The sequence below is a fragment of the Xyrauchen texanus genome, chromosome 28 (assembly GCF_025860055.1).
Source record: "Xyrauchen texanus isolate HMW12.3.18 chromosome 28, RBS_HiC_50CHRs, whole genome shotgun sequence".
In the NCBI taxonomy this organism is placed as follows: domain Eukaryota; kingdom Metazoa; phylum Chordata; class Actinopteri; order Cypriniformes; family Catostomidae; genus Xyrauchen; species Xyrauchen texanus.
The window spans coordinates 40,594,895-40,616,910 of record NC_068303.1 but is presented as its reverse complement, the minus strand read 5'-3'; the positions used below and the strand labels follow the sequence as shown (position 1 = coordinate 40,616,910).

The 22,016-nt window shown below is 38.9% G+C and overlaps 1 protein-coding gene across 2 annotated transcripts in view; it reads right to left on the bottom strand.

Moving 5' to 3' along the window:
- Positions 1-22,016, bottom strand: part of LOC127621845 (lethal(3)malignant brain tumor-like protein 3) — a 94,034-nt gene that overhangs the window by 12,027 nt on the left and 59,991 nt on the right. For both annotated transcript variants that reach the window (XM_052095610.1, XM_052095611.1), the window contains exons 18-20: positions 20,704-20,808; positions 13,502-13,593; positions 1,408-1,562 (exon numbers count right to left, since the gene is read on the bottom strand). In XM_052095610.1, coding sequence (XP_051951570.1) covers positions 1,408-1,562; positions 13,502-13,593; positions 20,704-20,808 — 352 coding nt within the window. The remainder of the gene's footprint in view (positions 1-1,407; positions 1,563-13,501; positions 13,594-20,703; positions 20,809-22,016) is intronic.

Below are 22,016 nucleotides of genomic sequence, written 5' to 3'. Positions count from 1 at the left end.
ATTCCCGAAAAATGTGTGCAGTGTGGCAGGGAGCATTATCCTGTAAAAGAGTCCACTGCCATCAGGGACTATCACTGCCATGAAGGGGTGTACCAGGTCTGCAATGATGTTTAGCTCGGTGGCACGTGTCAAACTGACATCCACATGAATTGCCGGACCCAGGATTTCCCAACAGAATATTGCTCAGAACATCACACTCCCTCCACCGGCTTGTTATCTTCCCAGTGCATACTGGTGCTATCACTTCCACAGTTAAACGGCACACACGTACATGGTCATCCACGTGATGTAAAAGAAAACAGGACTCATTGGACCAGGTGACTTTTCCCCGCTGCTCAAAGGTCCAGTTCTGACACTCTGATATGCATATTGTAGGTGCTTTCGACGGTGGACAGGGTTCATCATGGCAAGGGCACTCTGACCGATCTGTGCCTACGCAGCCCCATATGCAGCAGGGTGCGATCTTTTTGATGTGATGCATTCCTCCCGTAACCATCATTACAATTTTCTGTGACTTGTGCCACAGTAGACCTTCTGTCGGTTCGGCCCAGATGGGATAACCTTTGTTGCCCTTGTGCATCGATGAGCTTTGGACACCCAACACCCTTTTGCCGGTATGTGGTTTGTCTCTCCTCGGATCACTGACGGAATGTACTCACCACTGCTGATCAGGAGCACCCCACAAGCCTTGCCATTTCACAGATGCTCTGACCCAGTCATCTGGCCATAACAATTTGGTACTTGTCAAAGTCGCGCAGGTCTTTACTCCTGACCATTTCTCCAGCATTCAACATTGACTACAAGAACTGATTGTTCGCTTATCATCTAATCTAGCAGACCTTGCCATGTGGCCTTGTTAGGAGATGATCAACATTATTTGCTTCACCTGTGAGTGTTCATAATGTTTTGGCTCACAATTCCATTAAAAGGAAAAAATTTGTTTGAGTTGAAAACTCTACCCCTGTATAAAGTGAGTGGCGAAATCATTTTGTTGCTTGGGATTTGCCACTACAAAAGGTACTCCCAATAAAATAACTGTCAATTCTGCTCCAAATGTCACATTTGTGCTTAGATTAAATTTTAAATATTATTGGGCAAATTTGTTTGCTTGTTTGCTTTTTTTACTTTGTTTGTGCTTTCTCAACATGCAGTAACATATTGAGATGATGTATTGATCATTGAGTGAGTGATGTATGCAATCATGTAATCAAAAACTTTCCCTCAAAATCTAGTCACAAGTGGTGACATGAGACACATTTGAGTAAACGCTGGTCTGTCTTGGCTGACCAGTTGTGATTGTTCACCTGAGGGGAATGTTACACCAAGGTCAAAAACTCAAACTGTACATTTTTTCAATTGGATGGATACCAAGTGGAATATGGAAATTGACATGGAAGGACTATCTACCTCGTCCACGCTCCACGCTGCCACTTTACTGGCTGTGATACCCGCCACTGTTGGCAGGAGCTTGCTATGCTGATCCCAGCAGTGAGGCATGCTGGGAGATGTGTTTGAACACGGCATGAACACGGACTGATGCAAAGCCTGCTGCAGAGTCAACTCTGTGTGTAAGAGAGAGAGAAATCCATCAGAAAGTGAGTATCAGTATGGTGTACTTACCCTGAAGGCCAAAGCACTTGATGTGAGTACTCTGAAGTATGCAGGGCATTGGACTATAGTGGTGCTTCAATGGGTGCTGCACACCCACAGCAGCACCCATTTAGTGATACTATTTAGAAAAATGCTTTCGCCAATGTTATGGCCGGCAACCAATGTTATACCTGTGAAACAGAATGTTACACACTGACAGCCTCATTCACTTTCACTGGATCTCCTTTTGTTACACAGAAGAAAGGTCAAGTGAGTTTGGAATAACATGATGGTGAGTACATGATGACAGAACTTTTATTTATGGGAGGACTAACCCTTTTAATGACAGCCTTGTACAAGGGCCCTTTGTGAATGGATTCAGCTGCTCACTTTAGTTTGGAACAACTCTGTGAACAGCATCCCCTTCCCACAGTGCCGCAAAAAAGCCATTTGGATTTACCCACAGAGTGCCACCTTCTCAACAGATGTTGGCAACATCGGTGCACAGTCTACTTTAGTCGCGTAGACAGCGTTAATGAAGCATTGTGCTCTGTGCTGGCGGCCAGTCACAGAGATAACACCCTCACCCTGCTGTATGCCTCTCATGGCTAATTCACCCTGACAGGCCCCATTTTTGAAGTGGGAGCAAGAAGGAACAGAATGTTTTCAGAATGTCTGTTTGTTTTAATATAATGCCAAAAAAGGAAAACTGGATATTTGGATCCAGAGACAAAGTCAGTGTGCACTGTGATCTGATATTGAAAAAGACAGGTTTATTAAATCAGCCATGGTTTATTACAGCAATAAGCCATTCGAGGACGTGCGTTACAGTGATTTTACCATTGGTAAGGGGTGTTTGAAAGTACGGCACAAACAAAACTGTAGCCATGGTAAAATTACAGTAATACAGAGGCTCTAGTGGCTTGGCGGACACACCAATATGATAACCAATGTTCAATAAATAGCTCCATTTATGAATAATAGTAATCTCAATATACTGTACAATTCTTTCTCCAAGTAATATAGTAACTAGACTAACTGTAGGCTGTTTACCGTTGCCAAAGTATGTAGCACCTGGGCGCATATAGACAATATGTGGCACATTCCAATTGAACAATAGTGGATATTCGGCAGTGTTGTGGAAGCTATTTTGAAACAGTAGTAAAACTGAAAAGTAGTTAAACTACAGTCAAGCTACTTTTAAAATAAATACTGTAGTTATATACACTACAAGTTATTTACAAAAAGTAGCTAACTTTGTAAAGGGCACTTTAAATATAACAAAAAGATGTAAATTTACATTGAATATAAACTAATAAAAGTGGAAAACATATATATAAATATATACACCGCTGAAAGAACTGACACAATGAAATGAATTGGAGTTTCCCAAATCTACATACTGTACTCTATAAGGAATCCTTTATTTTAACCAGATAATATACAGTACATGAAATGTCTGAAACAACTGTTATAACATATTCAGTTTTCCCAGCGCTACATGAGAGAGCGAGAAGACGGTTTAGATGAGTGTGTTTGATTACTCCCTCGACTCCATTGCTATATTCACAATACAATGTGACAAATGCAACTCTACAGCGCTACTCGTTTGAAAATGTCACTTGTTACGTGACATCAAGCTACTGAAAAATGTAGTTAAGTTAGTAGCATTGCTACTAGTTACTCACTCCCCAACACTGCTATACGACCAACACTGGGTATGAGATTTGTATGAAGCACGAGTCAGACTGATCTTACAAAAAATTGGCACCTGGAGGTTGAATGTTTTGTCCACTAAAATCGGTCTATGCTTTCCAAATTTCTAAAATGCCTCCCAGTGGCCAAAGCAAGTACAGCTGTGCACAATAGAGCACAACAGCGCCCGCCCACTTTTTCAGCCATCTGAGCTCCGGAATTATTTTCCACATTCATTTCTTCCATAGACTTTCTATAAAATCCTTCACAAAAGAGATGTAAAGCATGAACCAAACCAACCAGCTCTGTATTTGAAAATCAGACATAAAGACAAAGGGACAAAAGACTATGTACTAACGTCTTTCATGAGAGCACAAACTACAATCACATGAAGCATTGCGATTGCATTTCATGATGTCATTGAATTAAAAATTATGGCAATATATAAATCTATTGATAAAATAATAAATAATATAGTCCTATCCCTAAAAGTACAGAGACCAACATAGTATTCTTTCACTTATTTGCCAATATAGCATCTCACTAGACGGAGACCAAAATTCCAAATTCCATTCCAAATGTAAACATTTTGTGAACTATTGATATGCCCCTTCTCAGTGTGTGGGGATAAGTTACCACTGGATAGAGACCCTGTAAATCAGAATGCAGTTACAGGTGTGCTTTAATCAACTTCAAACACATTTTGTCCAATTCGAATTTAGAGTCGAATCTGTTTTATTCTTGATTAGAATAGATCAATGGCAAACATATTTATAAAAATGAACAAATAAAAATGATTTCTCTAGGAAAACACATACTTTGGTGTGAGTACCATTCAGTTTCCATGAAGCTGAGGTAAGGGACTGTAATTAATTAGCACTCCAAATAAGTTATGAGACCATTAAGTTCATGAATCTGACGTCAATTAGTGGAGGACAAAGCCTGTGGGCACCATGTGATGTATGTTATATAACTGCTGCATTAATCTCTGATAATAGTCACTATCCATGTCATTAGCTGTCGTAAAAGCACTTCCTCTTGGAATAACAGAGGGAATTCATAAAAAATGTCCTATGAAATAACATATTTACAGCATCTAAGTGCTGTTTTCGTGGAGGATTTACCAGAAACCTCTCTGACAACCCTACCATGTGTTTGTGTTTGTAGCTGCAGTCTTTTTAGCCCAGCTCAAATATTTCTAAATCATCCTCTTATGCATTCAAATAAAAAATAACATGCACTCAGACTCAAAATGAAGAAAAATGAAGATGGAATGATTGTGCAGCTGCCAGGCTACGCTTGGTATTGTGTTTGCTTCACATAATTAAGTTATTCAGGGAACAGTATAAAACAACATTCTCTGCCCCCTTTTAAATAACTTTTCATGTAAATTTAAGTGATGAACTTGCATAATACCCACAGAGAGAGGATTGTGCTGTGTTCTCAGCTTTTTTCCTGCAGAAATGAATGCATTATTAACTACCAGAGCAAAGGCCAATACCAGTCTGGCATTACATACACTGCTTTAGTGTTCTACAGTAGAATAGTCTCATGATCACTACAGTATACTGGCAGTTATCAAAACGCTTATTAAGAAGCCACAACTTCATCACAGTACAGAGACTGCACATATCAGAGTTACAAATGACTTGCTCTTATCATCTGCATTTCTCTTCTAGTGCTTTTAGATCTTAGTGCTGCATTCGACACGATAGATCACAACATTATATTGAAAAGTCTAGAGAATTATGTTGGCATCTGCGGAGTTGCATTAGCATGGTTTAGGTCCTATTTAGCAGACCGCTACCACTTTGTCTATGTAAATGAGGAATTGTCAAACCAAACAAAAGTAAAGTATGGAGTGCACCAGGGATCAGTTTTAGGGCCTCTGCTTTTCTCCTTGTATATGTTTCCCCTGGGAGATATTATCAGGAATCGTGGAATATGTTTCCACTGTTATGCCGACAATACCTAACTTTATATTTCTTCAAAACCTGATGAGATTTCACAATTCTCCAAATTAGCGGAGTGTATCAATGAAATAAAAGATTGGATGGCCAGAAATTTCCTTCTACTCAATTCCGACAAAACAGAGGTACTAATCAACAACAGCGAACTTACGTGTTATATTTGATACCAATCTGTCCTTTGAAAATCAATTTACCAATGTTTGTAGAACAGCATTCTTCCACTTAATAAATATTGCCAAATTACGACACATGCTATACCAAATTTACTTTGTGTTAATATGCAATTACAGATGCACAAAACATGAACTGATACACTTTTTAGTATTGCTAATATTTGTTTCTTATGCTTGCAACTTAATTTACACTTTTACAAAACATTCTGTGCACATGCAATTTATTTTTACACTTGCAATTTGATTTACGCTAGTTTTCTTGTTTTGCCAACACTAGCACACACTCATTTGGCCTGACAGTGGAAACGCGGCTACTGATTACATTGATGTACATGAAACAATCTTATTCCTCATTCAGAACGGGATTATTGAAAAAGTGTTTAAGACAAATCCAAGCACATGAACTGAGGTTACCATAACCTTCACACTGAGGTAGCTCTCCATTGCTCTGCTTTACTGCATGTGACTGGCCTCAGTTAAAAGCTTTTTTAAGCTGAGAAACAAAAGGCTTGCTGTTTGAATCAAACCCCTTTCCTCATTAGTGACTGTCCCTTTACCCATTTATAGAGAGAGAACACAGTCTTAAAGGAAGCTGGAAGGTGAATTCTTCGGGAAATCATACGCAATTCCAGTGAGGAACATAGGCAGGCAGAAAGAAGTGGATGTGGCCATCACAGAAAGAATCGGAAATCATTTTATCTTGTACGTGAAATATGAATCTCAATAGTATCAACGGATTCATTTGGCGAAAGGAATGACTACACAATTGCAGCACTTCAGTTTATGGCATTTCAGAGCCAAACCCTTCTTATTCATTATCCACCCCAAATACAATCTGACCAGTCACTGAATAGTGCTGCTCCATGCATATTTAACTGAAAGGGTTAGTTCACCCAAAAGTGAAAATGTACTCGTTATTTACTCACCCTCCTCTGTATGACTTTCTTCTATGGAACACAAAACTGCAACTTCATACTACTGTATAACTTAAAAAAAATGTGTTCTGTTTCCACACTATCGCTATTGTAAGAGTTGGAATATAAAACATGAGTTGTGTGAACCACTTTTATGAAAATATTATGTTTTTTGTTGTTGTTTTTTTTTTACATTTTGGAGCTGGACAGCACCAGTCAATATTCACTTTCATTAAATGTAAAATGGTCAGAAAAGAGCCCAACAGTCTGTTTCCAGAAGTAAAAATTAGAGATGCACCGATCGACCGACCAGGGACCGGAATTAGCAGATTTTCCGCATGCTCGGCCCGGATCGGTGACCGGCAGGTCAGCCTCACGTATGTCAGATTCCAAGCCGGTCCATTTTGTTGCCAGCGGCGCAGGCAATAACTTCACAGCCGCACGTAAACATGTCATTGGCGTGGAAGATCTTCACTGTGTGAGTGAAGAATATATAAAAGTTCGAAATGTGTAATAATTGTAAGACCAAAGTAAACCGTGGGGGAACCACCACAATAACTTTCGGATCAACAAACCTAATTAGACATTAATAACACCATCACCCAGCTGAAAATGCCCATTTTAAAAAAGAAGCTAAAAAGTGAAAGCGGCTAAAGCTAGCCCGAGCTCAGAGCCAGCCACAAGTCAGCAGCCTCTCCTATCATTCCTTGGTATGAGCAGCGAAAATACCAAAGCAATTATGAGGAAAATGATGGAATTCATGGTCCTGGATGACCAGCTGTTCTCCATAGTTGAGGACAGAGGTTTCAGAAATCTGATACATTTCCTCGATACAGAGTAGGAGGTACTCGGTCGCGTTGCCCGAGTTGTTTAATCTCGTGTCATGTCACACACGCAGCCTGTTACCTGTCAACATTTGGGTACACAAATCCGGGAGAGGGGAAGGGGGGTGCTGGATGGCAGAGGCAGGCTAAATACTATAGAAATGTTGCCGTTGTGATTTAATGTGCTGAGTAACATAATTTTTCCCACCGTGTCCGATATTAAAATCAGTGCGACACACATTGCAAAAGGCGTGGGCATTGTCGAGATGGCTTCGGGATATGAAATTCAATTCTTCCATCCAGCTGTTGTTAAATGTACATGTATATTTTGTTTTTTTTCACCGGAGCACCAGCTGAGTCTTCTCCTCCCCTCTACCAGCGATGCTTGATTTAACATCCCGCGTCAACTGCCTGCACAGATATCAACAGTGCAAATGGGTTGTAGGTTGCCAGATTGAGGTCATACATGATTTGTAATTTGTAGGATGTGTCGATTGTGTGAGTAGGATGCGTTTCATTCAAGATCTGGCAACTGGACCACCTTGGAATAATATATTGATGTGATTATTCATATAACGTGGTTTGGGCCATACAAATTGCGGGAGTTTTTCCCGGGAGAAATAAAACAAAACAGGAGACTCCCTTTAAAAACGGGAGTGTTGACAGATATGCAAGCCGTTCCCGAAGCAGTGCTCAGTTTTACAACTGATATTTGGACATCTAACGTAAGTTGAGCGTATTGGACACTTCAGTTTTTCAGATCTTTGGAATTCTTTTGTTAGACGAGTAATAAAGAGAAAAAGGTCCATTTATAAAAACTGTGGAAAATGACATCTGTTATATAAAGCAACTCATTTGCAGTTAATTGTTATTTTTACCTCTTTCCAGTCACAGAACACTTTATTTTCAGGGTTGTTTAAGTGAGAGAAGATCCTGTAACCGTTTAGTGGAAATTGAAATGTTTAATAATTTATTTTATTATGAAAATAAAATGTAGCATTGAAGAAAGGTAGATTTTGTTTGTATATGCGGTCAATAATAGTTCTTAGAAAGAAAATCGGAATCGGAAAAAATCGGTATCGGCAGGTCACACTTGCAAAAAATCGGAAATCGAAATCGGCCAAGAAAATTGCAATCGGTGCATCTCTAGTAAAAATCCCATTCATTTTCTCCATTAGCAAACCTACAGTGACCTACAATGAGCTTGGGAATGAATGGTTTATGCTCCTGTTGAAGCTATCAGTCCACATTATATCAATTAAAATATTTTTCTTAATCACAGAATTTCTGGTAAAGAACTACACTATCAATGATCCTGAAGGGAAATGATCCATCAATCGCGGCAAACAAAGCATGCCAAAAGAGTTTTGCAGTGACTGCCTATCCCATGATGCACTGTGAATGACGCAATCGAGTCACTCTCCTTACACTTTCAAACTACTTATTTATTTGTATAAATCTGAATATTCTGTAATAAACTTAAAATATCATTCATGAAACATGAGCAGAAAGCCATTCTGACATAAATTTCAAGAAGTTTCACAAATGATGCTGGCGATGTGCTGAACTGAACCAGAGAAAGTTAATACCTATTTGCTAGGATTTACTAGCAAGTCTGTTACCCTCCTTATATGGCATTTTCATGGGTATGGATTATGATAATTGTGAATGAATGTGCACACTGCCCTATTTACGAACGCCATGCAAGAAGCAGATATGTGAATCACAAGCTCTGTGCACGTTGCTGTTTTTATTTTTATAATTTTCATGTTATAATCCGGTGAGATTCGATACACCAGTTAGCAGTTACATTTGTTCCTTGAGGTAAACATGGCAAAGAAGTCAAAATCCTCGTGCTCTGGAGACATTAAAAGACAATTACGTGCTCAAGATGAAACTTCTGGGCCTGCAGACCGGGGACTCGATTTGTAAAGCACGACGGATAAGAAATTCTGCGTCAACTGTCCAACATCTCGGTGATGCTGGTGAAGGTTGTTGCTGACTTGGAGGATCTTGCTGTAATACGCCGCTCGATTATGGCGATGGAAGCAAAATTCTCTGAGTTGGTTACAAGAGTGGCCAATATTGAGAAAAGGATCAGTTATCTGGAGTCATCGGAAAGGCAATTATCCATTAATCTGCAAAGAAATTGGGAAAAACTGGACGTTTTGGAAAATAGGAGCCAAAGGAATAACAAACGGATTGTTGGAATTCCGGAGCATGAAAAAGGCAGAGATAAGGTGAAATTCTTAGACGAGCTCTTCCCAAGTCTGCTCGACATAACAGGCCATAAACTGGAAATCACAGATCTAATGAGGGAGACAGGCCCCAATCAATTCTGGCCAAATTTCTGTGATCAGCCGATAGAGATCTCGTGTTGTGCAAGGCGAGGAGCAAAGGAAAGCTTTCTTGGGAGAATTACAATATTTTCTTGTTCCCGGACTTTGCAAATTCGACAAGAGAGAAATGCAATCAATTCAAGGACTTTAAGAAACCCTTACATAAACAGAAGATCACTTTTGCACTGATATTTTCGGCTACACTGAGAATAGAAATGGAGGATGGTTGCAGGTATTTACGTGTCCCAAACAAGCACTGTCTTTTATAAAAACAATGCGCGAGTAAGCCATTTGATATGATTGTTGCAATAATGTCAGAATGCGGTCAAAAAATTCAAAGCACGAGCCCTCGTGGAGTTGGAAGGGAATACAAAAAGTGCACAGGCAGAGCTGAAGAGCAGAATGTCGTCCGATGGCCTCAGAGAATTTACTCAATTGAAATACAGCTATAATACTATTTTGTCATGGAAGAGTTTTGGTTATTCAGGGCAAGAGTCAGGGGACAAAGCAGAGAAGCTTTTGGCTAGAAATATAAAACAGAGAGAGTCTTTTTCTACCATTCCCTCGGTTAAATCTGATGGTGGAAAAATATTTACCTTGGCCATTGATATTAATAATGCCTGTAAAGAGTTCTATCTTGATCTCTATAGTTCCACGTCATCGTCAACTGATGAAGATATTAGAAAATTTGTGCAACGATTAGATCTTCCTAAACTGATGAATGAGCAAAAAATTATCTTAATTTGGAGATAACCTTGGAGGAGCTTGATGAGGTAATTAAGGCCTTACCTGCAGACAAGGCTCCAGGGCCAGATGGTTTTGCTGCTGAATTTTTTAGATCTTATGCTACAGAATTGGCTTTTGTTATAAGTTTATACAGAATCATTAAAGAACAGAAAGCTTGCTCCAACCATGACAAAGATCCAAGTGTGTGTAAAAGTTACCGTCCAATTTCCCTGATCAAGCTAGATGTGAAAATGTTGTCAAACATTTTGGCAAATCGATTATGTAAAGTTATGACATCTCTTATATATATATATATAGATCAGGTGGGGTTTATTTGGGGCTGCAGCTCTTCTGATAACATTAGGCGTTTCATTAATATCATGTGGTCAGTAGCGAATGATCAGTCTCTTGTCGCTGCCATCTCACTTGACGCTGAAAAGGCATTTGATATGGTAGAATGGGATTATCTTTTTAAGATTTTGGAAATGTAAGGGTTCGGGAGCACGTTCATTGGTTGGATTAAGTAACTTTATAGACACCCAATATCAGCGGTACAAACAAATGGATTAATTTCAGATTATTTTACTCTGGACAGGGGCACCTGTCAGGGTTGTGATCTTTCCCCATTATTGTTCTGTCTTGCCCTGAAACCATTAGCAGCCATGATAAGAAAGGAGGATGATTTTCCAGGGGTGATTGTGGGAAGTGTGGTGCATAAGCTTTTGCTTTACGCAGATATTTTATTATTTATCTCTGACCCTACTAGATCTATGCCTTCCCTCCACAGAATTATTAATTATTTTTCCAAGTTCTCTGGATAAAAAGTCAATTGGAATACGAAGCTTTAGCTCTGGCTGCATATTGCCCAGTAACGGCCTTTCAGCTGGGCGCCTTTCAGTAGCCCAAACAGGGCATTAAGTATTTGTGTATTTTATTCCCAGCAAATTTGTCTGATTTAGTTAAAGAGTTCATTTTGACCCTTTAATTAAAACGTTTTAAACTATGTGGACAGATGGGCTTCATTACATTTATCGATGATTGGGAATATTAATGTTATTAAAATGACCCTTATTCCACAATTCAACTACCTACTACAGTCACTCCCTATAGATGTCCACCTCTCTAATTGCAAGCAATTTGATAGAATTGCAAAGTCCTTCATTTGGAATGGTAAACGTCCCAGATTACATTTCAACCAATTACATAGACCAGTTGACAAGGGTGGGCTAGGCCTACCCTAGATTTACTGTATTATTATGCATTCGGTCTCAGACATTTGGCTCATTGGTCACTTACTTGAAAGAGCCCCTCCCTGGTTTTCCATTGAACAGGAAGTCCTTGCCCCTATTACACCATAGCAAAGCCTTTCTATCAAACTAACCGGAGAAGTTAAGTCACAACCCATTATTTCACATTTGCACATGATTTGGACAAGAGTGGCCAGAGTATTTAATTCTGACATTTACTTAAATGTTGCCTCAAGCATATGGCTGAACTTAAAATTATGAATCAATAAGTCCCCTTTCTGTTGGTCAGAGTGGATTGTGAGGGGGGTTGTTACACTTGGTGACCTGTATGAGAGTGGAGTGTTGAGAATATGGGTAATTATTTTGGGATTCCTCAGATCTCAGTTTTATAGGTATTTACAGCTCTGCCACCTGCTCTGTACGGTTTTTGGGAGTAGCACACACACCCCTAAAGCAGCAGATGCTTTGAGAGAGGTGATTACTGTTTTTATAAAAGGTCATGAGGCATCAGTGTATTACTACCTGCTAATTAAGTGTCTGGGGGAATGGAGCTTTAACTTCTATCAAGAGATTATGGGAAAAAGATTTCAATTTGGTATTGGAGGAAGAATTGTGGACAAAGATTTTAAACATTTCAAGTCTGCATCTAGAGATGCAAGGGTTCGCCTTATGCAATTTAAGATTTTACATAGATTTTATTGGACCCCCTATAGATTATATAGGCTTGGTCTTAAAGACACACCCAAATGCTGGCATTGTCAATCAGAAGATGGAGACACAATGAAGGTACAAAGATATTTGTTTGATGTTTTGGGCACTCAAGTTTTTCTTTGCCCCAAACTTTGTATTTTGGGTGACGGAGCGGTCATAAATTTGGGAGACAAGGGGTTGGAAGTCCAACGTAGTGCCATCATTTCTGGAGTGGTGTGCAGAGATGGGGAGGCTGTCAGCGTTTGAGGAAGGAGTATCTAGAGGTTTGGGAAATTTGGACTTATTTATGGGAAAGTGGGGCAGATATTTGGCAGTTTTGGAGGGCTCTAGAGGAGGGACAGTGGAGAGAGAGATGTAGAGGTCATGTGTGTGATTAGTATTTTGTTTGTCTATTTTATGTGCAAATTACTCCAAATTTACTCATCTGTTTACTAAAGTTTCATCAATGAGGCCCACTGTTTCTATACTTACAATCAACAGCTTTAAATCAATCGTTTTATATCTTTCCATATCTAAATTGATCACCCCATTTGAAATGCTTCATGGGATTGTAGTTCATTCCCTCATTAAAGACGTCAAGTACACATTCTTGTCCCTTTGTCTTTTTGTCTGATTTTCAAAACAAAAAAATGGGTTGGCAATGTTGTGCTCCATATTCTATAAAAATTCAGGTTGTGTGCCACAAAATTCATAATGGTTTGGATCTACACAAGGGTGAGTAAACAGTGACAGAATCAGAATTTTTCTATGAACTTTGGTTCTGTTAACTTTAAGTCATTGTCCTTGTTCAGAGCAAACAAGCTTTCATTCTATGCAAAAGAGGCTCATTATAGAATATGCCTCGTTCACAAGTCAGTGCTGTTTGCCTGCAGAGGTAATCTAATCAACGAAAACATTTGCCGACAAAGATTTTTTTATATTTCGTGAATGTTAACGAATATGAGACAAAAGACGCATCATGACAATAAATTACTTTATTAAAACATACTCTTGACGAAAATATGATGAGAAATATGTAATACAGCAATATATTTACAGTGTACCAGCTCACAAGAGTCTGCTGCATCCTCCACAACCTAACACTTGCGGCATAAAAATTGCATTCAAATCAGGTGTTTGTAACGTTACCTGTTATGCAAAATTCCTTCAGTGGATCAGACACGGAGCAGACTGCATGCGCACATAAACAACGCTAGAAACACAATTAGTGTAATCTTTTCTAGCAATCATTTAAAGGCTCCATAATTACATCCACCAAATTATATGCATATCCAATTTACAAATATACGGGTGGTGGTGTAGGAAGTTCTACCTTTGGTTTCAATGACTGATGACACCTCACTCTCCACTTCCTCTTCCTGTGGTGGCTCTTCAACCTTCCTCACTTTACATGGCCGGCCAACCCTGAGAGAGAACAGTTTGGGATTATCATTTCATCATCAGAATCACCATATTGCTCTTACTATATCAATTTAGCATGGATATGTGTTTAAATAGGGGAGACTGGGGCTAGTTGTCATATTTCTCAGGGTAGGTTTATATTTAAGTCAATTTTGCAGTCAATTTCTGCATAAGCACATACCTTAAAGTCTTGGCTACAGAAAAGCCGTACAACATTTCTACCATTATTGCCCAGGAAAAGAAAATACAATTTATTGGACACAAATTTACCTTTTGTAACATCTTGCCCCAATAGCAAGACATGTTGTCACAGTATACGGGGTAAGTTGCAACATTGGAACCTGACATTAAGCAGTGGTTGTCACTCAAAAATTAATTAATACTGTAAAAAATATATTTGTAATTGTTCATTGTTTATTCATGATACCTAATGCATTAACTAACAAATGTAACAAATGCAACCTTGTAATGCGTTACCATAAGTTCTTTAAAAGTATTGTTCATTGTTAGTACATGTTAACTATTGTGTTATCCTTATTTTATTGTGTTAGAGATTTTCTTTGCATTGTGACTTTAGGTTTTCATGACAATTAAACACATTTCCCCCGAATTCTCAATAATGTAAAGAAAAAAAGCACTATTATTCACTTCATTTATATATAATAGCCATATTTTTGTACTTTATGCTGATTTAAATAATAATATAAAAACAAAGATCACAGTGTTACAGTAATGAGAATCACCACGTGAAATAATGGGAATATTAAAAAGTGTATTTACTCTTTAAGCTCTGAAGGTGTTGTTAAAGATTTCCTGTTTCAGAGGCATACCCATAATTAAAGGCTTATAAAAAATGTATTTAAAAACAAGGAGGGTCATGTGTTTGGTATCATTGAAAATAAAATGTATAATTTTTTTTATGATAAATTCTGAAACTCTCCGCCTGAGAAAAAGCTGAAAGATCACAAAAAGAAATTTGCCAATTAGATTTTTTTTTCCCACATCCTTTTCTGATTTGAAATTATATAAATGAAGCAGCTCAAAAAACTGCTTTTATTTTGTTCCCAATCATGTCAAATGTATCTGCGAAAATTTTGTTTTTATATGACAAAACAATCAAATGTTACAGCATTATCAATGCTGGACTAATAAGGCAGAGCTGGAACTACGAGCCCGCTTTGACTGCACTGATTGGAGTGTTTTTGAAGCTGTAGCTACAGACCTGGACGAGCTCACAGATACTGTGACATCATATCAGTTTCTGTGAGGATATGTGCATCCCTACTAGGACATGTTTATCATTCAGTAACGATAAACCATGTTTACAGGAAAACTCAGACAGCTTCGTCATGCCAAAGAGGATACTTACAGAAGTGGGGATAAAATATTGTACAACCAGGGCAGGAACACACTTACAAAGGAAATCAGAGTGGCTAAAAGAAGCTACTCTAAAAAACTGAAAAAACAGTTTTTCGGCCAACAATCCTTCATCTTTATGGAAATGCCTGAAAAGCATCACGAAGGACAACTAGAGAGTCAACTAATGGCTGATGAACTGAATGTGTTTTACAACAGGTTTGAAAAGCCCCATTTTAAACCCATCCCCCGCTCTGATCTTCACTTCACACACACACCAACACCTCCTGGAACCTCCCCCTCCTGCTACGCAGTCGGCATTTATGATCTGTGAGGAGGATGGGTGATTGGTCTTTTGAAAAAAAAAAAAAACAAGGAAAGCTTCAGGCCCAGACACTATTTCACCTACTTGTCTGAAAGTCTGCGAGCAGTGTGAAGTTCCCTGCTTCTTCAAATGATCCACCATCATTCCGGTACCACAAAAAATAATGATTACAGACCTGTCATGCTCAAATCTGTGGTCATGAAGTCATTTGAGAGACTGGTTTTGGCCTACCTGAAGGGCATCACTGGACCCCTGCTGGACCCTATTCAGTTTGCTTACCGAGCAAACAGGTCTATGGATGATGTTGTCAACATGGGAATGCATTATATCCTGCAACACCTCGATGGACCTGGGACTTACATAAGGATCCTATTTGTGGACTTCAGCTCAGCCTTCAATACCATCATATCTGACCTTCTCTCAACCAAACTGACCCTGAGCTCTCCGTACCCACCCCAATCTTTCGATGGATCACCAGCTTTCTGATAGATAGACAGCAGCTAATGAGACTGGGGGAAACTCACATCCGGGACCCTCGCTATTAGCACTGGTGCTCTTCAGGGATGCGTTCACTCTCCACTGATCTTCTCCCTGTACACGCATGACTGTACGGCAAAGGACCCCACTGTCAAGCTCCTGTCAAGCTCTTGAAGTTTGCAGACAACACCACAGTCATCCACGATGGTGACGAGTGTGCAAACAGACAGGAGGTCACAACAACCTTGAGCTAAACACGCTCAAAACAGTAGAGATGATAGTGGACAGTAGAGATGATAGAGGAGAAATCCCCCCGCAACCCCACCACCATTCTGAACAGCACTGTGGCAGCAGTGGAGTCATTCAGATTCCTGGGCTCTAACATCTCTCAGGACCTGAAGTGGGACACTGACATAGACTCCATTGTGAAGAAGGCTCAGCAGAGGTAGTACGTCCTTCACCAGTTGAGGAAGTTCAACCTGCCACAGGCGCTGCTGATACAGTTCAACACAGTCATCATTAAGTCTGTCCTGTGTACATCTATTACTGTCTGGTTTGATTCAGCCACCAAATCAGACAGAAGGAAACTACAATGGACATTCAAGACTGCTGAGAGGATTATTGGTGCCCCCCTGCCCACCCTCCAAGACTTGTATGTCTCCAGAGTGAGGAAAAGTAGAGGAAGAATCATTCTGGTCCCCATACACCCTGTCCACTCCCTCTTTGAGCTGTTGCCCTCTGGCCGGCTCTACAGAGCACTGAGCGCCAGAATTCACATATTTAATTCAATAACCCCTACCTTGCACATACATTACCACATGCATATATGCCATTTTGTTATATGTCCCATTATTTGTATGCCTATTTATACTCTTACCTTGTTTTATATTCTGTCTAACTGTAATGTTCTGTGTGCACTTGTTTCCCCTATCACCCAAAAATAATTCTGTGTCCAAAATCCTCTCCAAACAAGTAAACATAATCATTGTACTTAAGAACTTACTACAAAAACGATGACTAAAGGTTTGCATAGCATGAATGACATGATTTTAGTAATGAGATTTCACAGAATGCTTTTCATTCTGTGCCATCTGAGTCATAATTGAGTTTGTGTCAAGTACTTGGTGCCATCTCCTGGTGGCCATATACAACACTGTGCTTTGTGTGGATTATTTAATGATCTATGCATCAGATTAATTTGTGTGGGCTCGTTTGAAAGATAATCTCCTCCTCTAAGTAATGGTATGTGATAATTTATCTTCCATTTATTGTTCGAGAAGTTATAAGCGAAAACGTGGCATTTAAGCAACACTAACGTAATTTTCAAAGACATACATTACTGTGCAAAAGTTTTAGGCACTTGTGAAAAATGTTGCATAGTGAGGATGTCTTCAAAAATAATGACAGGAGTTTTTCGGTGCAAATTGGTGACTTTTCATCAGGCGCAGCTCCCATTACCTGCCTCAGGGCTCTATTCTGGGTCCAACTTTAATTTCTTTATACATGCTCCCTCTTCGTTCTATATTTGAGTATCATAAGGTCTCCTATCATATCTACGCTGATGATACCCAGCTTTATTTTCCTCTAAAATCGGGTACGGATTCAGTCTCCTCCTTGTTAGCATGTTTAAAGGACATTAAAGGCTGGATGGATGATAATTTCCTCCAGTTGAACCAGAAAAAGACAAGTCATTTTGTTTGTCCCCCCTCCCCACAGCAGTTAGACATTTTTAGCCCTTCCCTGGGTCCCCTTCAAGAAAATATTCGTTACCATGTAAGAAACCTGGGAGTTATTTTGTATCCTGAATACAAATTTGATAAACAAATAATTTCTGTATTCACAGCCAGTTTTTCTTCGCAAGCTTAAAACTTTTCTAACTTTTAATGATTTGGAGACCAGCATTCAAGCATTCATCTCAACTCGGTTGGACTACTGTAAAGCTCTGTATGCCGGAATTAACCAGTCCTCACTCTCGCGTCTACAACTGGTACGGAATGTCGCAGCCCGTTTTTTGACTGGGACAAAAAAGAGGGAGCATATTACGCCTGTGTTAGCATCACTTCATTGGAGTTGATTTTAGTATTTGTATTTAAAGCACTGCATGGACTTGCTCTTGCTTATATTTCAGATCTTCTTCATCCCTACTCTTCTCAGAGAATGCTCAGATCCTCCTCTCAGCTGCTTGACTGTTCCAAATTCACGATTAAAAACCAAAGGTGATAGGCCCTACCTCTTTTATTAGATCATCCCCTACTCTATCTACATTTAAATCATCTCTTAAATCATAGTTTCTTTTTTCCCCCATAGTTCTTGTTTTCACCAATAGTACAATTATGTATTTATTTTCTGTCTGGTGAAGTATTATGTTGATTAGATATTTTCTTTTTTCCAATATTTGTATTTCAATTATTTTAAATTGTATTTCTTTAATGGTTTGCATTGTAGGGGGATGTGTTATTTTATGTCTGTTGTACAGCAGCTTGGTTAGTACTCATGGTGGTTTTAAGGTGCCACTTTAATAAATTTAACCTTGACATAAATAGTTTTGATTTATCACTTAATGTCATACAAAGTCCAGTAAACATAAAAAACCACCTTTGCCTTCAAAACAGCACCAATTCTACTAGGTACATCAGGACATTTTCTTGGTGGTCAGCAGATTGGATATTCCAGGCTTCTGGGAGAATTCCCCACAGTTCTTCTATATATTCTCAATTGCTTCTGTCTCTTTATGTAATCTCAGACTGACTCGATGTTCAGTGGGGGGCTTTGTGGGGGCCATGACATCTGTTGCAGGACTCCCTGTTCTTCTATTCTAATCATTTCTATTTGCAAAAGTAATGTTTGGAAGTCTAACATTTATATTTCCACACACTAAAGCTGAAGATATAACCATCTTAAAACCAATGCTTTTGTGAAACATCTTGTGTGCCTAAGACTTTTGCACAGTACTGTATACTTTGCTATTACTCGCTATATTTGTGTCTGTGAGTAAAATAAAATAGGCTGGTTGTATTCTACTCTTTGAGAGCTTTTGAACAGCACATGACACATGACTATTTGAAGAGTCTGATGTTTTTACTAATGTAGGACTTTAAGTGCACCAGGCAGCGAAACATTCCAAAGGTCCCCCCTTCTTCTTGAAGTTACACTCAAGAGAGCGAGATCTGAAGCCTTTAAATTTCAAGACTGGAAGAAATATTTCTTTAAATATTGATTAATATTTTCCCTTTTAAATACATGGAACTAATGCTGTTCTTGTATTTCTCATACGTATATCTACCTTTGAGATTGTCAGATACCTCACGTAATGTTATCCTTGCTATAACCTTAGGATTTTTTGTTATTATTCTTTTAATCGGTTATCATGCATATTATTACCATTGCAATTATTATTTTTAGCTTCATGTTTGCTATCTATGAGGTCCATAGTTAATTTCTAGAATGATGCTATGAAGTATATGTTGGTTATTTGCAGTTGTATTTTCCTATGAAATTCATGAATAAAATTGTCACTTTTTGAGCGGGAAACAGAAACCTTCACATACAATGGGCCATAAATTAATTATCTTGAGAGGACAACAGAAATGACCATGTGACCCAGCAAAAGACACTTCTGATTGGCTCAAGACACCTTTGGGGTGCGGCTAACCTCAACTCAACAAAACCTCTCCTCCCAGTACGAACTTGGCTTGTTCTCTTCCCTCATGGCTCTTAGCCCTTCCTCATCTGGTTTCGCGTCGGCACCCCTCTGCTAGGTACACAATGTAGAATCTAGGAAAGCTTGGAATTAAAAGTTCAGAGGAAGCCCTTCTCTTCTCTGCGCTACGACTGACCAACGTGATGGGGAGTCGCGAGTCTCCCTTGCGGGAGGCCTCGCTTTAAAGCCCCACCTCATCATTCCAATCCACGATCATAACAGAGGTCCAAAACATCGATGGAACAAACAGAAATTTCTACAAAGAGCCAAAGAACCAAAGCAATGCAAGGAAATGCAAGTACATCTCAAAACCTTTGCTGAAAGTGCTAGTGTCTCTTTAATACAATTTGAGTAACCTGATTGCAAATCGATGGTTCTCAAGGCATTGTCTATAGACTGGGTAACATCTTTGCATGTGGATAAGTGTAAACGCCTCCGCCATTACGCGCATGTAGGGTTGTTTTGAAAACTTCGGATGGTTAAAAAAATGACAACCGGAGGAATTCATCAATACGTTTGAGCCAGAGTCTGATCCCGAATGAACCCCCTCCACAAACACCACGGATACTGCGGTCTGTGACATGACAGTACCAAATAAAGTGTAAATACTTGGTGCTATCACATTTATAACTGTGAAAGGATACACTTACCGTGCAACATGTTAATACAGAATACATTCACCGGTGTTGAAGAGATTGTCTAAATATATTGATATCAATACTCTATAAGTGGCAATTGTGCCTTCATGCCAACGGAATAAGAAAATATATGCCGCTTGGAGATCCCTGTGCATTAAAACGAATACATGAGCATCTAAAATCACTAGGATCAAATCAGATACTCAGCACACATCTAATAGTCTGTTACATATGAAGCAAAACAATTAACATGGATACACACACTTGTTTTGCGACATCACTAAAATGATATTTCTGGTTAATGCAAACTCTTGGTTCCTGTCTCATCTATATAACATCTTGAATTTTCCCTTGTCACTGTCACCTTTGGCTTGCTTACTTGCTCAATGCTGCTTTGGAACAACATATATTTATTGTTTTGTACAAAGTGCTATCAAATAAATGTTAATTTACTTAAAAATACCTGGACATCTCATAAGAAACCGTATGGGTTTAATCTTTAATGTCAAACCAGCCGATGACATTATCAGTTGACCTTCATAGATCAGAGACCATCTGACCGTGAATGACGTAAAGAGATGGAAAAACTAATCACACACTGAGTGAGTAAATCTAACCTTCGCTTGGTTTCTGTGCCAACAGGCTTCTTTACTGGCGTTTCCATGGCAGCGGTTGCCGTGCTGGGTTTCTCCGGCTGAGATGGGGCAGAGGTGATGGTTTTGCTAGAAAAACAGAGGCGAGACAACGATAAATGTAAAAGTGATTAAAGATGTGCAAAAGGCAAGACATGACAAACACCTTCATTTTATCTGAAACAGAACAGATGTTGCTTTCACAGGCTGAGGTGAGATGATAAGCCAAAGAAATTTGTAAATGTGATAATTTATGCTAATTTATGTACATGAGCAAGTGCTACTCTTTATTGAGCTCACCTTCTGGGAAATACATAAACCAATTAAAATAGCAGATTATAATTAAAGCAGCCATGTTATACTCTTAAGTATCGTTTTATTTATTCATTGATTTGGATTTCCGTGACAATTTCCCACCCTCTCGCTGACCCTTACAATGAAACAGGCTGTTTTAGCCAATATATATTTAAGAGTTGAACATGTAAATGACCTCTGTTATGATTGGCTAACCTCTGAATGTGAAATGAGTATCAACACCCCCATTGAATCCTGAAAAGGTGTTGATATGTAAATGTCTCAGCTTTCAAAGCTATGCAAAGTCTTAGCTTTCAAATTTGGTCAATGTTATCATATTTCAAACTATAAATGTTGTTTATCTGCACTTAAATGCTGTAGTTTAAAATCACTTTAGCTGCTATCGTTTCAAATGGGAGTGCTGCATATCCAGTATAGCATCTCTCCGATCAGCCCTCCGCTTTACTAAAACAACATCAGAGGTGATTTTGAAAGATAAAATGCAATAGGCTTCATCTGTTATGTAATCAGCAAATCAGAAGACGTCAATGATATCAACAACTTTCACCTAATGGTACATTGCCTCAGAAAGTAACCAATGTCCATACTGCAGGTAATAAGTTTGAGAAAATGGACCCTAGAGAAGAACTTATGGCTCAAGTTTGAAATACCATCATTACTGCCAGAGATGAGACAACAGATGTGAAGTGGATACAACTCATTTCAGAGTACTTTAGCCGGTGGATACTGATCTCCATGTGGATGTACATCAACTCCATCAATAGCGCTGATGTGTATGTGTGTGTGTACAGGTGCATGAGTAAGTGTAAATACATGGAAATGTTTTAAGTATACTTTGTGAGCCTACATTTACTGTATGTGAAATAGACATTGAATGAATTGTGCCTGCATTATATTCTTTTACTTAAACTGTTATTTATGTCTTAATAATTTAATGTATGCTTGAAAATATCTTCCATTTCTGTCATAATAAATAATGTCTG